The sequence below is a fragment of the Ursus arctos genome, unplaced genomic scaffold, assembly GCF_023065955.2.
Source record: "Ursus arctos isolate Adak ecotype North America unplaced genomic scaffold, UrsArc2.0 scaffold_2, whole genome shotgun sequence".
Lineage (NCBI taxonomy): Eukaryota > Metazoa > Chordata > Mammalia > Carnivora > Ursidae > Ursus > Ursus arctos.
The window spans coordinates 95,620,233-95,633,051 of NW_026622874.1; the positions used below are offsets into that span (position 1 = coordinate 95,620,233).

The 12,819-nt window shown below is 59.3% G+C and overlaps 1 protein-coding gene across 1 annotated transcript in view; it reads left to right on the plus strand.

Annotated features, from left to right (window-relative positions):
- SRRM3 (serine/arginine repetitive matrix 3) overlaps positions 1 to 11,897 on the plus strand; it is a 33,171-nt gene extending 21,274 nt beyond the window's left edge. The window contains exons 11-14 of the mRNA XM_048224570.2: positions 8,064 to 8,431; positions 9,305 to 9,529; positions 9,631 to 9,768; positions 11,585 to 11,897. Coding sequence (XP_048080527.1) covers positions 8,064 to 8,431; positions 9,305 to 9,529; positions 9,631 to 9,768; positions 11,585 to 11,813 — 960 coding nt within the window. The 3' untranslated portion in view covers positions 11,814 to 11,897. The remainder of the gene's footprint in view (positions 1 to 8,063; positions 8,432 to 9,304; positions 9,530 to 9,630; positions 9,769 to 11,584) is intronic.
- Positions 11,898 to 12,819: the final 922 nt, after the last annotated feature.

A 12,819-nucleotide genomic window follows, 5' to 3' on the forward strand; every position in this document is an offset into this window, starting at 1 on the left:
CCCGTCTATGTTTTTGCTTGTTTTTTTAGCCTCCCATTTGAACCGTGGTAATACTGTGATTCCATTTCTTGTATAGTCGGCAAGGGAAGAGGGTGGGGACGTTTATGTAACTTTTCCTGTTATTTTGTTTTTGTTTGTATTTTCTTTCTTTTTTTGGTTTCCTTTGGTAATGTACAGAAATGCAAACTATCTCTCTGGTTTTTTGTTTTTGTTTTTTTCCTATCTTCTATGTTTTTCTAGAATTTTGCTTTTGTGCGTGTTACTGTGGGGGCCTCTCCTCCTAACGCAGAGATGGGTTTGGAATCTCAAGCGAACATTAATCGTATACATCTATCTACTTATTCTTTTTTCCTTTGTAACCAGAATTTAAAAGGGAAGATAACTCTTAAAAAGTGACTCCCACGCCAACAGCTCCTGCCAAAACAGCAGCCAGTCCTCTCCTCGACCCCGGGGCACGTGCTGGAACTGCCTCAGCTTTTAAATGAACAGGAGTGGCCCGCACTGTTCTTCCATGTCCCTACCTATAAGGAACCTTGGAGGGAAGCTGGGAGACCCAGGGAGGAAGAGAGACTTGTCCCAGGTCACCCAGGGAGCATCCCAGGGCAGCAAGCACCCGGTGTCTCCCCGGTTCCATCTAGGATAGGATGGCTGGGGTGACAGAGCCAGGCTGCTGTGCACCTTCTGTGCCAGGCCTCACATCCTGGAGGAGGGAGCCATACACCCCTGAGAGAGTTGAGCTCAGGTGAGGGCTTCAAAGCCAGACACTCCCAGGCAAGAGAACAAGACCATCCTCCTCTTGAGACAAAGGCTAGCCGGGTGCTGGCTCCCAACACATCTCTGTGTTGTTCCATCCCAGGCCAGGGAGAAACCGCCAAAGGGATTTCTGGGTTCTGCTATTTACTGCTCCCTGCAGCTCAGAGAGGTCAATGACCAGCTCAAGGTCACACAGCTTTTTAGAGGTAGACCCAAAAGGAGACTCCAGCCCTCTCACCTCAAGACCACCAGCCACAGCCAAGATGTGGAGAGAGTGGTCAATGGAAAGCACACTCTGGGAACCCTGAGTAAGGGGAGGAGGATTTGGGAGGTGATGCTGATCGTTTCAGCACCTGCCTTTCCCCTGAGGAACCCCTCCAGATGTCGATGGCACACTCCCAGCTCTCAACTCCCTGGCACTGGGGCCTGCCCACAGGGAGCCCAGGGTATAGGTGGGCCCTGCATCCAGCAAGCCCAACTCTGTATGAGCGTTGCTTCAGAGTCTCAGGGAACCCTACACCCTCCCAGTTCACGCACATATGGGGACAGAAATAGTGAGGCAGAGAGGAAAGGGGGCTGCTCAAGGTCACACGGTTTGGGACTGAGGAGTAAGATGCTGAGCCCAAGTCCCAGAAAAGGCCTGCAGGGTTTAAGGGCTTAGAAGTAGGGGCCCTGTCTTGGCTCTAGCTGTCCCTGGCATTGGAAGTGTCAAAGGGAACCCTCACTATTCGGGGAGGGTGGCAGAGAGGGTTCCTGAGAAAGGCCCCTATAGGCTTGCTGTGGCCTCTACCTTTGGCTCAAATTTCATCACGAAATGGGCAGCCTAGGGTGACCCCAAGAAGAGGTGGCCATGGCACTGCCTAACCTGTGCCATCCCAGGCCTCCCCCCCTACCTGCTCCCAGAAAGAACAGTGGCCACAGCTAGAGGGAGGCAGTCAGAAGAGGAAGGGGCATCTTGGCCTTTCTTCCGGGATGAAGCCAGAAGGCCGGAGGGATGAGTTTTCCTAAAATGATGCAGAAGCCCCGGGAAAGTGGTAGGCCTGAGGCAGCTTCGGGCCTCCGACCAGATCTGTGGTTGCCTTCCCTTTTAAATGAACCGAACCCTTCACCCCATCTATTCACTCTGCCTTGTTGAAACAGCTTTTCTCTCCTTTTTCCGTCTGGGCCCACCTCTCTCTATTCCCTGCTTGTCTGTTTCCTTCTGTCTTTGTTTCTCTCTCTCTCTCTCTCTTTGTCAAGTCTGTCTCTGACTCTCTTTCTCTCCATCTCTCTCCCCAACATGGGCCTCTCTCCCCATGCTGCCAGCCCCTCTCCTTAGCCCGCCCTCTGGTTCTGCTTCCATCAGCTGCTTCCTGCATGCCCTCTGGAGGTTTTCTGTTGTTTAAAGAGTTAAGGAAAGCTTGGCTCTTGGAGCCTGTGGGTTCTAAAAAAAAAAAAAGGAAAACAGAAACGCTGGGTAGGAGCCCCCTCCCATCCCTGGGACTAGACCAAAAGCCAGACTGGCTGTACTGGTGCTGGTTCCCGAGGGGGAGCGCAGCTTAGAGTCACTATCTTTACCCCCCTTCTGCATTCCCAATGCGGAGACCTTCTTTTCTTTTTTATTATTGCATTCCTGTCCCTGACCACTGAGAAGGTAGGTATCCCGGCTCAGCTGTGCGCCCGCTCGCTCCCATCTCCAGATAAGCCCCGCCACTCTGCTTGGTTTGAATGTGGTTTTCTCTCTCTTTCTCTCGATCTCGCTCTGGTTGGTTTTCTCCCCCTCTCCCTTTTCTTTCTTTATTTTAGTGACTACTCATTTGTAAACTTGCATTTTCCCCAAATGAGCTACAAAGCTGTGTTTCCTGGTTTGTCGTTTGGTTTTCTTGACTTCCCCCCACCATCACCACCCCCACAACTCTTCTGGTTCATGTTTCCCCTCCCGTCCACCTGCCCCGCGCCTCCTTCTTCCTCTCCCACCCCAACCCCTGCCCCACCCGAGCCCCTCCACTCCTTCTCTTTCTCATTTTGTTGTCCGAATGCATTTCTGTGTGGTTAGCATTCCAAGTTCGTGTTCCCTTCCTGAACTGTATGCTGTGGTTGAGCCAATTTGATTTCTGTTGTCTGGAGTAGCTGCTAAGCCCCCCTGCCCCTCACCCCTGCCAGCTCCTGGGGCCCATCTGGGCAGTAAGCAGTGGTGGAGGCACCTGTGCCTGGCCTCTTGGCCTCCAGATCCTGGAAGAAGTTCTGGCTGAGGCCAAGCCTGAGGAAGGAGCCCTGTCCCACCCTCCAGGGCCTGCCGGGCTCCCAAGCGTCCTGTCCCGGTGGCAGGTGGAACTTAGGGTGGGAGCTGCAGACTCTGGGGCAGCAGCTGGGACCAGGGCTGACCCTCACAGCTCCATCTTTCGGGTGTGATGGTAGTTGAACTTCAGGGGGCTAGTGAGTTGGCATTGGACTTAGAGGGCCTACTTAGCAAAGTTTCTGTGGGGCAGTTTGGGGGATGGAGGGGACTCTCAGCTCACCCTCCCCCTGCCTGGACCACTACCCATCCCAGACAGGGGCTCCCTCAGCCGCCCAGCATCCTTCTGTCTTCTGAATTTGAGCTTAATGTGCAGAGAATGAGTCAGAAAGGACAGTCGATAGGGGCTGGGTTTCCCCAAGGTGTTGGAGCAAAACGGAGCCTAGGTCCTGAGACTTGCGACTCCCAGCCCCGTGCTCATCCAGTCACATTGAGGGTACGCATCAGGAGTAGGTCCTCAGGGGACCCGCCTCCCCATCCCTGATCTTTAAGCTGTTTCCTGTTCCATCTGGGAGTAGCTACAGAAGTCCGACATCCCAGCCCTTGTGAGGCTTCGGTGGACCTCCATCCTCAGCTTTGGAAAGAGTAGGCCTGGCTATCCATCCTCTCCTCCCCCCATGTTGACCCCAGGGACCAGTGGTGAGGAGCTCATCCACTCAGAACATTCCTCATCTGTGAGTGGTGTTGGGAAGGCAGACAGGAAGTTGTTCAGGGAGGAAGAAATCACTGTTGGTCCCACAGGGAGACTCCGTCCCAGACTGATGGGACGAGTAGAGGCCCCCATCTTCTGGGAGGACCTGATGTGACCAGGGACCCAGAAATGGGATTGTCAGACGCTGAGATGCTGAGTTAGGGGGGTAGTTGTCTGAGCCCTGGGGGGAGCAAGGGTAAAGCATCCCAGATGCTCAGTGTTCTTGTCCTTAAAAATGCCAGCCCTGGCCTAGCGCACCGTCTCTTGCTACTCTTTCCCATTGTCTTTTCCTCTCAAAGACTTCTTACATAAGCAAAAGAGAAGAGAGCAGATAGCAGGTGGTACCAAGGAGCAGAGAGGCTTCTGGAAGCCGGGCTCAAAGACAGGCAAGTCTCCTGCACTCACGTATTCATTCGTTCACACATACACTAAGCCAACATTTGCTGGGCACACTTCCGTGCCAGGCCCTGTCTGGGTATCCACACCTGGCGAGAGGCAGGCTGACCTGGGTTTGAGGCCGCACCTGCCAGGCTAGAGGCCTGACAAAAATGGCTCAGAACAATTAGAGAGAAAAGCTGAACCGTGGATGGGGAGCTCTGCTCACCACCGTAGGCCCGGCCCTAACACAACCTGGCACAGTCCCTACAGAAAGAAGGCACAAGGGTCTGTGAGATCATAGAGGTATGCGCCTGACTCAGGATGAGGGTCAGGGGAGGCTTCCTGGAGGAGGTGGTCTTGAGCTGAGGGCCCATAGGCATTAGCCAGGCCGTGAGGGGGTCGTGGGGGGTGAGGGCAGGGAAGGGGAAGAGGGGACAGGAGTCACAAAGAACAGGCTTCTGGAGTAGATGTTTGGAGGTCCCTGGCCAGGACAGCTAGTCCTGTCTAGCTGTGAAATCCCATGGTGTCTGGACTTGGCTCTCCCTCAGTTCCTGGGAAGAACAAGACCCAGCCAAGCGGAGGTTGAGGCTCACGCTCCGACAGGATCGTGGTGGCCCTTTCTCCAGGGAGGGATGGGTGGATAAGGGTGTGAGATCGGCCCTAGGAGTCTTCCCCCAGGGAGGGCGCTGTCTGCCACGCTGCCCAGCGGCGCCTTCTTCCCATCCTCCACCATCCTGGCACATGGGGGTGCCCAGACCTTCCTGCACTGCTCTGACCCCGTGCATCTGTGAGGGGACTGTCAGTCACTGGTGCTCTCGAAAGAACCTCTCAACCCCTATTCAGGCCCACCCCCCAAAGACCCCAGTAAACCCCACTTTACCAGTGGGGAAACCGAGGCCCGCAAGAGGTCACTTCCTTGAGGTCTCACAGCAGACTCACATCGGGGCTGATTCCAGGGTGTTTCACTTTGCCAGTTACTACCATCTGAAGCTATGGCATTTGGCTTGGAGGAGGGGACAGGTTCGACCTGAAGGCGCACCAGGCAGGAAGCGTCCAGAGAAGCACAGGGGGCCTCAGCAGCTGGGGGTAGCACCGTGATGGGGGTGGGCATCCACCCAACCCAGACCCTTTTTGTTCCTAACGTTCCCACCACACTCCCAGCCCAACACTGGGAAGTAGAGAGGGCCCCCCACGGGGTCTGTGGGAAGGAATATCAAGGCCCTCAGTCTCCTTCCCCCACTGGTGGCCTCTCTCCTGGAGTCAGAGAAGGCGGCACAGATCCAGAGTCTAGGTCGGAGCCAGGGTTCACAGCCAGGTCCTGACCCCCAGTTCAACATTCTGCCTTCTGGCTTTGCTACCCGCCCCCATCAGAGCAGCAAGCAAGGGCGTCTTAAAGGCAGGGTCCAGTGTTTCCTGGGTATGTACGGGTCACTACGCCTTGGCTCCCAGGGCTCCCACTCCCCCACCTAGTATCTGTTCACTTTGCACACTCGGACAACCCAGGAGATAGGGAAGAACTTGGCAATGTGAAGATCCTGGAGATTGCTTTCTCATTTGCCTCCTCTGGAGGAACAAGGATATGCTGTATGACAGAACCTAGTCCTGGGGGCTTGGGAGCCGTAGGCACTGGCCACCTGCTGGGGTGGAGGGGATGTGCGTCAGGGGAGCCAAGGGTCTCCTGGTGAGGTCTGTTGAGAACGGAACTGCCATCTCAGAGGGGCCATGGCGAGTCAGCCCAGTTCCCATGTTTCCTAGCCTAGGATGAGGGGTGAGCTGGTGATCAGGAGAGTCGGGGTGCTCAGGGGGGTATCTCAGTACCCAGTGATATCCACTCTGCCCCAGAGGGAAACACCAGGCTCTCCCAGGAGGCCTTCATGGCCCATTTGACTCTGGACAGCTGAGCTCACCTGCTCCTGCCAGTGTTCATTGGCTGCTTCAGCCATCAATCACAAGCTGGCTGTGCCTTTCCACCGATGAGACTGACTTCTTGGCTCTGCCTCCAAGCCCTGGCTGGATCCAGGCTTGCGCAGAAAGGCCTTGGCACCACTCTTGCCAGCAGCACCGGGGCCATGCCAAGGAAACCATGCTCCTTCCAGTCTCTTGGCAGCAAAGTGCCCTGAGGGGTGGTAGTTGGTTTGTTTTCTCATCCAAAGAGCCTGCCAAAAAAGCTTGGCCACCCTGCCCCTCTTCTAGGACGACCTGGTTTGGCCTCTGACCCCTGGAAAGGCATTTACTCCTTTCTCAGCAACAGGCATTGAGGCCCTCCTAGACACCAAGTTCTGTGATCAAACCGAGATTACAGAGCTGAATCCAACAAAATAATCTGCCCTGGGGGTGCTCAAAGTCAAGTTATGCTGGTGATTGGGGGTGGGGTAGGAATGGGGGACAGACTTCTAAACCCCGGAGTGTAATCAACTGTTACCAGATGGAAGCCCAAGGACAGGAGGAGGGGTCAGTTCTGTGAAGGGAGGAGGATGGAGAGGGTGGCCAGGGGTACACAGAGAATCCTGGAATACTTGCTCTGGAAGGGACATCAGGAAGCAAAGCCCAACCCTCTCATTTTGCAGATGGGTAAACTGAGGCCCAGGATGGGGAAGTGACTTAGCCAGGGTCACTCAGTGAGGTAGTGGCAGGCTCTCAGACCCCTGGTGGCCAGCCAGGGCCCTTTTGATGGTACCAGGCTCCCTTTCTGGTTTTCTGAATCCCAACCCTTGTGTCCTAACTGCACTTTTGGAAAACCATTTGACATCTCTATCCAGCAGTCACCAAAGAGGTGCCTGCTCAGGCCCGAGGAGCCGCCGGGCGCTGCCAGTCCTTCCTCCAGAGGCGGTGTGGCCTCCTCTCGGCCTAGAATGGGGTGGTTGCGTTTTTCTCTCTCTCTCTCTATCTCTCTTGCATTTTTGTGAATCTAATGATGAACTTACGCTACCACACTTTTCCCTTCTCTTACACATCTTACCTACTAAAGGAGGAAGTGCCACTTTATTGGTAAGTGGACGTTAACCAAGAGGGACTTAAAAAATCAGAACTTAAAAAAAAAAAAAGGAAAAGAAAAGAGAGAAACAGAAAGACAGTCGGGTGCTACTGACAGCTCCACAGGTCTCTGCAGGGCCGGAAAACAAAGAAAGAAAAATGTTAACAGAAAAAAATGTCAGTTCCCCAGGAGTTCAGACATTGTTTTTGATTTTGGTATCTAATGACATTTGTGGATTTGGTTTTTTTTTTATTTCTGTTTTTCCTCCCTTTCTTCGGTTCAGTTTTGAGTTCAGTTGTCCCGCCCCGCCCCCACCCCCATCTGTGTGCCGTGTGCCCCCTCCATCCCCTCACCCACCCCCACGCTCTGGGGGGCCTGGCCTGGGGGGGCTGGCCCTGGCCCGGCCTCCCGGTGCCCGCCCTCTCTCTACTCTCTGCCGGGATCGTCCGTCCCATCGGGGGCCAATGCCAGCCCCCGTGCCCGTCCTGGAGCCCCCTCCGTTTCAGCCCCCTCCCCCCACCGCTCCGTCCCTCTTGTGTTTTGCATGCCGAGAACCTTGCATGAGCTGCACTGTTGAGGCCAGAAGGTGGACACTCAGGAGAGGCAGAGGCAGGGCAGGCGCGGGGAACCGTGTGTGCGATGCTCCGGGACTGGCAGCCCCCGGCCTGGGCCCGGTGAAAGCCCCCTTTCCTTCTCTCCCCCCACCCCACCCGCCCGCTCTCTCACCCTCGACCTCGCTCCTTCTCTTGGTCTGTCCTCTGTCTGTCTCTCCTCTTTTCCTCTCTCTGCCCGTCTCCGTCTTTTCTCCCTGCTTCTCTAACTTCCCCTGCTCTGTCACCTCCGGCTCTCCCTCTCCCTCTCTCTCTCTGCTCTGGACTCTTCACCCTCTCTGTTTTCTCTGTCTCTGCGGGCGTCTCCTCCGCCCCGTCTCTGTCCGTGCCTCCGTCCCCTCTCCACCCCCTCCGTGCCCTCTCTGCCTCTCTCCCCGTCAGAAGCCCAGCTCGCCCTCGCCCAGGGCCCGCGACCAGGCGGAGGCCGGCGCAGCCACGCCGCCCGCGCGGGGCAAGGAGAGTCCGAGCCCGCGCTCAGCACCGTCGTCGCAGGGCAGAGGAGGCCGCGCGGCGGGCGGGGCGGCCAGGCGGCGGCGGCGGCGGCGGCGGCGGCGGCGCTCCCGGTCCTCGGCGTCCGCGCCCCGCCGCAGGGGCCGCCGGCGCGCCCGGCCCGCGCCGCCCCGGGGCTCGTCGCGCTCGCTCAGCAGGGCTCGCTCCAGCAGCGACTCCGGCGGCGGCGGCGGAGGCGGCGCCCCTGGCCCCGGGCCAGAGCCCGGCTCCGAGCGAGGCCACGGCGCGCACGGGAAACGGTGAGCGGCCCGGCCCCGGGTGGCACGGGGCTCCCCTCTCCGCCCTGAGCCCTGCCCCGCCCCCGCGGAACACCTGCCCCCACCCACCCCCTCCATCCCATGGAACACCCTTCCCCGCACTGACCCTCCTCCCTCCCCGCAGAACAGCTCCCCCCCCCCCCCCCCCGCCACCGGCCCCTCTGATCACTCTTCCTGCCCCCAAAGATCACTCTCCAGCCCCGTGGAGCGCTTCCCCCTCCCCACTGACGCTCTCCCCGCACTGACCACTCTCCCTCCTTCTCAGTAAGCTCTCCCTTCTGTGATCACTGCCCCTCCCCCCACGACCATGGAGCACCCTTCCCCACCCAGTGAGCTCTCTCCCTCTCACTGGTCATTCTCCTTCCCCACTCACTGAGTTCCCCCCTCACTGATCGCTCTCCCCACCAAGGAGCTCTCCTCTCCCCACACTGATCACTCTTCACCCCGACAGAGTCCCACCCACCACCCACGATTCTCCTCCCATCGGGGAGCGCTCTCCTCCCTCACTTGCCCGCCCCCACTGATCGCTCTCCCTCGACGCCACGGAACACTCTCTTCCACACTTGTATCACTACCCCAGCCCCACCCCCAGTCCTTTTCCCTCCTCTGGGAATTTAGTCCCGCTCCACCCACTCTCGCACCACTTCTTCCCCCCCACTAACCCTTCTCCTCATCCACATCTTCTGCATGGAACTCCTCCCCTGCCGAGTCCCTTTCCCTCCACTGAGCCCTCTTTGTCCCTAGCTGAGCCCGCTCCCTGTCACCAGCACCCCCTTAACCCCACTCTGCAACCCCACCCCCCGCCCAGTCCACTGTCTCCGTAGCTGAGTCCCTGTCGCCGTGCCCCTCCTCCAGGACCAAGGAGCGGCCCCCGCGCGCCCGGCCCGCCAGCACCTCCCCGTCCCCGGGTGCGCACGGCAGGCACGGCGGCCCGGAGGGGAAGAGCTCGTCGCGCAGCCCAGGCCCCCACCCGCGCTCGTGGAGCTCCAGCCGCTCGCCCTCCAAGTCCCGCTCGCGCTCCGCGGAGAAGAGGACCCGCAGCCCCAGCCGCTCGCCGTCGCCCAAGAAAACCCTGGGCCGGTAAGTGCGGGCCCGGGACCCCGCCGGGCGCAGGGGTGGCGGCGAGGCCGGGCCCGGGTGGGCCGGCCGGGTCGCGTCGCTCACCTCGGCCGGGCCCGCAGGGACAAGGACGGCGAGGGCCGCGCGAGGCACGCCGAGGCCGAGGCCGCCCGCGCCCGGCGCCGCTCCCGCAGCTACTCGCCCATCCGCAAGCGGCGCCGGGACTCGCCCAGCTTCATGGAGCCGCGGCGCATCACCAGGTACTGAGGGGCCCCGCCGGGCCGCAGGGACCTCCTGCGGGACGCATTGAACCTGATGCAGGGAGGGGAGGTGGGGTTCAGGGCCAGAAAGAGGGCCTGGTGAGGGCTAGAGGCCTCTGGAGGAGGAGAGAGGCTAGAACTGGAGGTGCCGGGGAGGGTGGGACTCAGAGGCAGGGGTCTGCAGGCCCGCGGAGGGGCGGGGGCTGTGTACTTGGGTCTGAGTGGGCAGCAGCAGGCATGGAGTTCAGCTACGGAAGATTCCAGCCATCCCTCCTGGAGCCCCTCCCTCTCTCGGTCCTCCCCACATCCGTCTCCTGGCAATGATGTCTCCTTTTCTCCTTCATCTCAAGGTCCAGCCTGCCGAGTGGCCTGTGGCCGGCCTGGGGGCGGTGCGGACCCCCTCCCCACAGGCCGCAGGGGAGATGCCCATGTGAGCTGATCTGGCTCTGTTCAGCTGTCATCTGTCTGCCTCTCCTTTTGTCACTAACCTCACTGCTCACCTCCCAGCAACCTCCGCCACCCGGGGGAATGGGGAATTCGGAGGAGGGGGCACCAGCAGCCTGCTCTCTGGGGCAGCTGTGGGAGGGCCTGTCCCTTCCACTCTCCCCTCCCCCCACCCCAGTCCAATGGGGCTGTGGGGAATGTGTGGCAGATGCGGCAGAAGCCACATCAGAGAGCTTCTCTGCCAGGACTGGAGGGTGTGGGCCCAGGTCTCCCCATGCAATCATGGTCTGTGTTTGTGGAAATCACTCTGAAGCCCTAGACCCCTGACTTGGGGTCGAGGGCTACAGGCAAAATTCTGAGCCCAGCTCTGCCACAGACCCTGCTGGGCAGCCTTGGGAGATTGGTGTGCCTCTCTGGATCTGGGCGTTCGTGTCTGAGCAGTTAGCAGAGTTTCCCTGAGCATCTTTTCAGCTCTAACATGGACTGATTCTCAAACTAGCCCTTTCAAGTCCTTGGTGAGGCAGATCGCGGGGGGGGGGGGGGGGAGGGCATCGCCTCCTCTCCTCAGCCCAGAGCCAGGGACCAGACGGCGGGGCTTGGGACACCCTCTAGACGGGCCACACACCTCACCCATATGCCGAGGGTCCTAGACAACTGGAGCCCTGCACCTTCCACCTGGCACCCCCCTCAGCCCCTCTCCCAGGCTGCCTCCTCCTCCCACTAACGTACACCTGTTTTCTTCCTCAGAATTAACCCCACGCCATGGGGCACTGTTGCCCCCTTAACCACTCTCTTTTCTTTTCTCTGGGTCACAGTCTCCTGGCTTCAAACTAACTCCGGGCGGCGGGAGGTAGCTGAGTGAGAAGGGGCCAGCGGGACTGGGCGGGGGCCATGGGCACGCGCAGCAACGGCCAGGGCTCTCCTCCTTGTTCCCTTGAATTGACCCAACAAACCGAAACCCTCGACTCTGTGGGGACCAGAGAAGCAGGGCTGGGCCATATCCACAACCCTTTCCATGCCCAGAAACCACTCCTTAGCTTGGTTGATGTGAGTTGTCTATATTTAAAAGTTTCATTTATTCAACAAATATTTATTGAGCACCTTCTCGGGCCAAGCAGAGACTTGGTCCCCATTCTGTGAAGACGAGTGAGGAAAAACGAAATGACCGACAGGAAATTGGCAAGAGACCACTGACTGTCCAACCCGTTTGGGGCAGGGGGCACTCCAAGGCCAGAGCTCAGGGGAAACTGAGGCAGGGAAGCTCTGGCCACTGCTGGGGAAGGGCTCGGGACCTGAGTGAGGGCCGAAGACAGAGCTCAGGGCAGAGCTCAGGGACCTGAATGGCCTGTAATCAGCTTTTCCCTCCCGGCAGCGCCCGAAAGCGTCCTATCCCCTACTACCGGCCCAGCCCCTCGTCCTCCTCCAGCTGCCTGAGCAGCGAGTACTCAAGCCGGAGCCCCAGCCGCAGCCCCAGCCCAGGCCACAGCCACGGAAGCTACAGCAGCCGCAGCCGCGGGACCCGCAGCCGCACGCGCAGCCCCTCCCGGACCCCCAGTCCCAGCTACCACAGCCGGAGCAGCTCAGAGAGTGGGGGCTTCTGAGCCCAGACAAACCCAGCTTGGTGCCCCCTGGAATAGGGAAAGGCGAGGGGTCAGGACCCAGGACCTGTGAGGGGGCCTGCACCCCACTGCTACAAAGAGGTCCCCGGGCCAGGGAAGACCTTGAGGGTGGGTGTCCTGCAGACGAGGAGAAGCTGGGTTCTGCTGCTTCTAGAGGGTCCCTACCTCCACCTCCTGCCTGCCCACCACGTCCAGGGAACAAAGAGCCGTTGCGAACACAGGGATCACCCTGTCCCCCTTCCTGCTTGATGCCAGCTCACCAGGCTGGGGACAGCTCTGTGGACCCAGGGACACCTTGGAAGGTGCCAGACCTGGGAGCCTCCCCCACCCTCTCCACAGGGCCCTCGGCTCCTCTCTATCAATGGGCAGACAAGGAGGTGGGAAGGCGAGCAGGATCTAAGTTAGACAGAAGGAAGAATGGCCTAACCCTTGGTGCAGCACCATCCAGGCTGGGGAGCTGCTTCCTTCTGAACTGGCTGCAGGATCCTGGCTGAGGGCTGGAGGCCAGCCCACAGCCTCCCCCAGCCCCTCCCCTGGCCCAGGAGTACCCACACAGACTAGGTGGGCCCCTAAGCCCCAGCCCGGAGAAGGGGAGCTTACTCCTGGTCCCACCTCTCCTCTCCAGGCCAGGCTGTCCCCTCCAGCCCTCACTCCATGCCCTGGGCCAAGGCCACAGCAGCCAGGCCTTCTGCATGACAAGAGGTGGGACATTCAGACCACACTGCATCTGACCCTGAGGTCAAAAGGGCTTCAGGTCAGGATGAGGGAGAGAGAAGGGGTAGATGGAAGAAGAGCCTGTGAGGAGCAGAGGAGAGCAATGCAGTCTGATGACTGAGCAAGCCCTGTTGTCCCAGTGTGCCCTGTGTCTGGGACATGGGCCAGATGGCAGCACAGGGTCACAGGCATAGGATAACACGCACTTCGGGGCCTGCCCAAAGGAGCACTTCCTTCTCGGGATTTGGTGGGGAGGTGGTCAGTGGTGGCTACC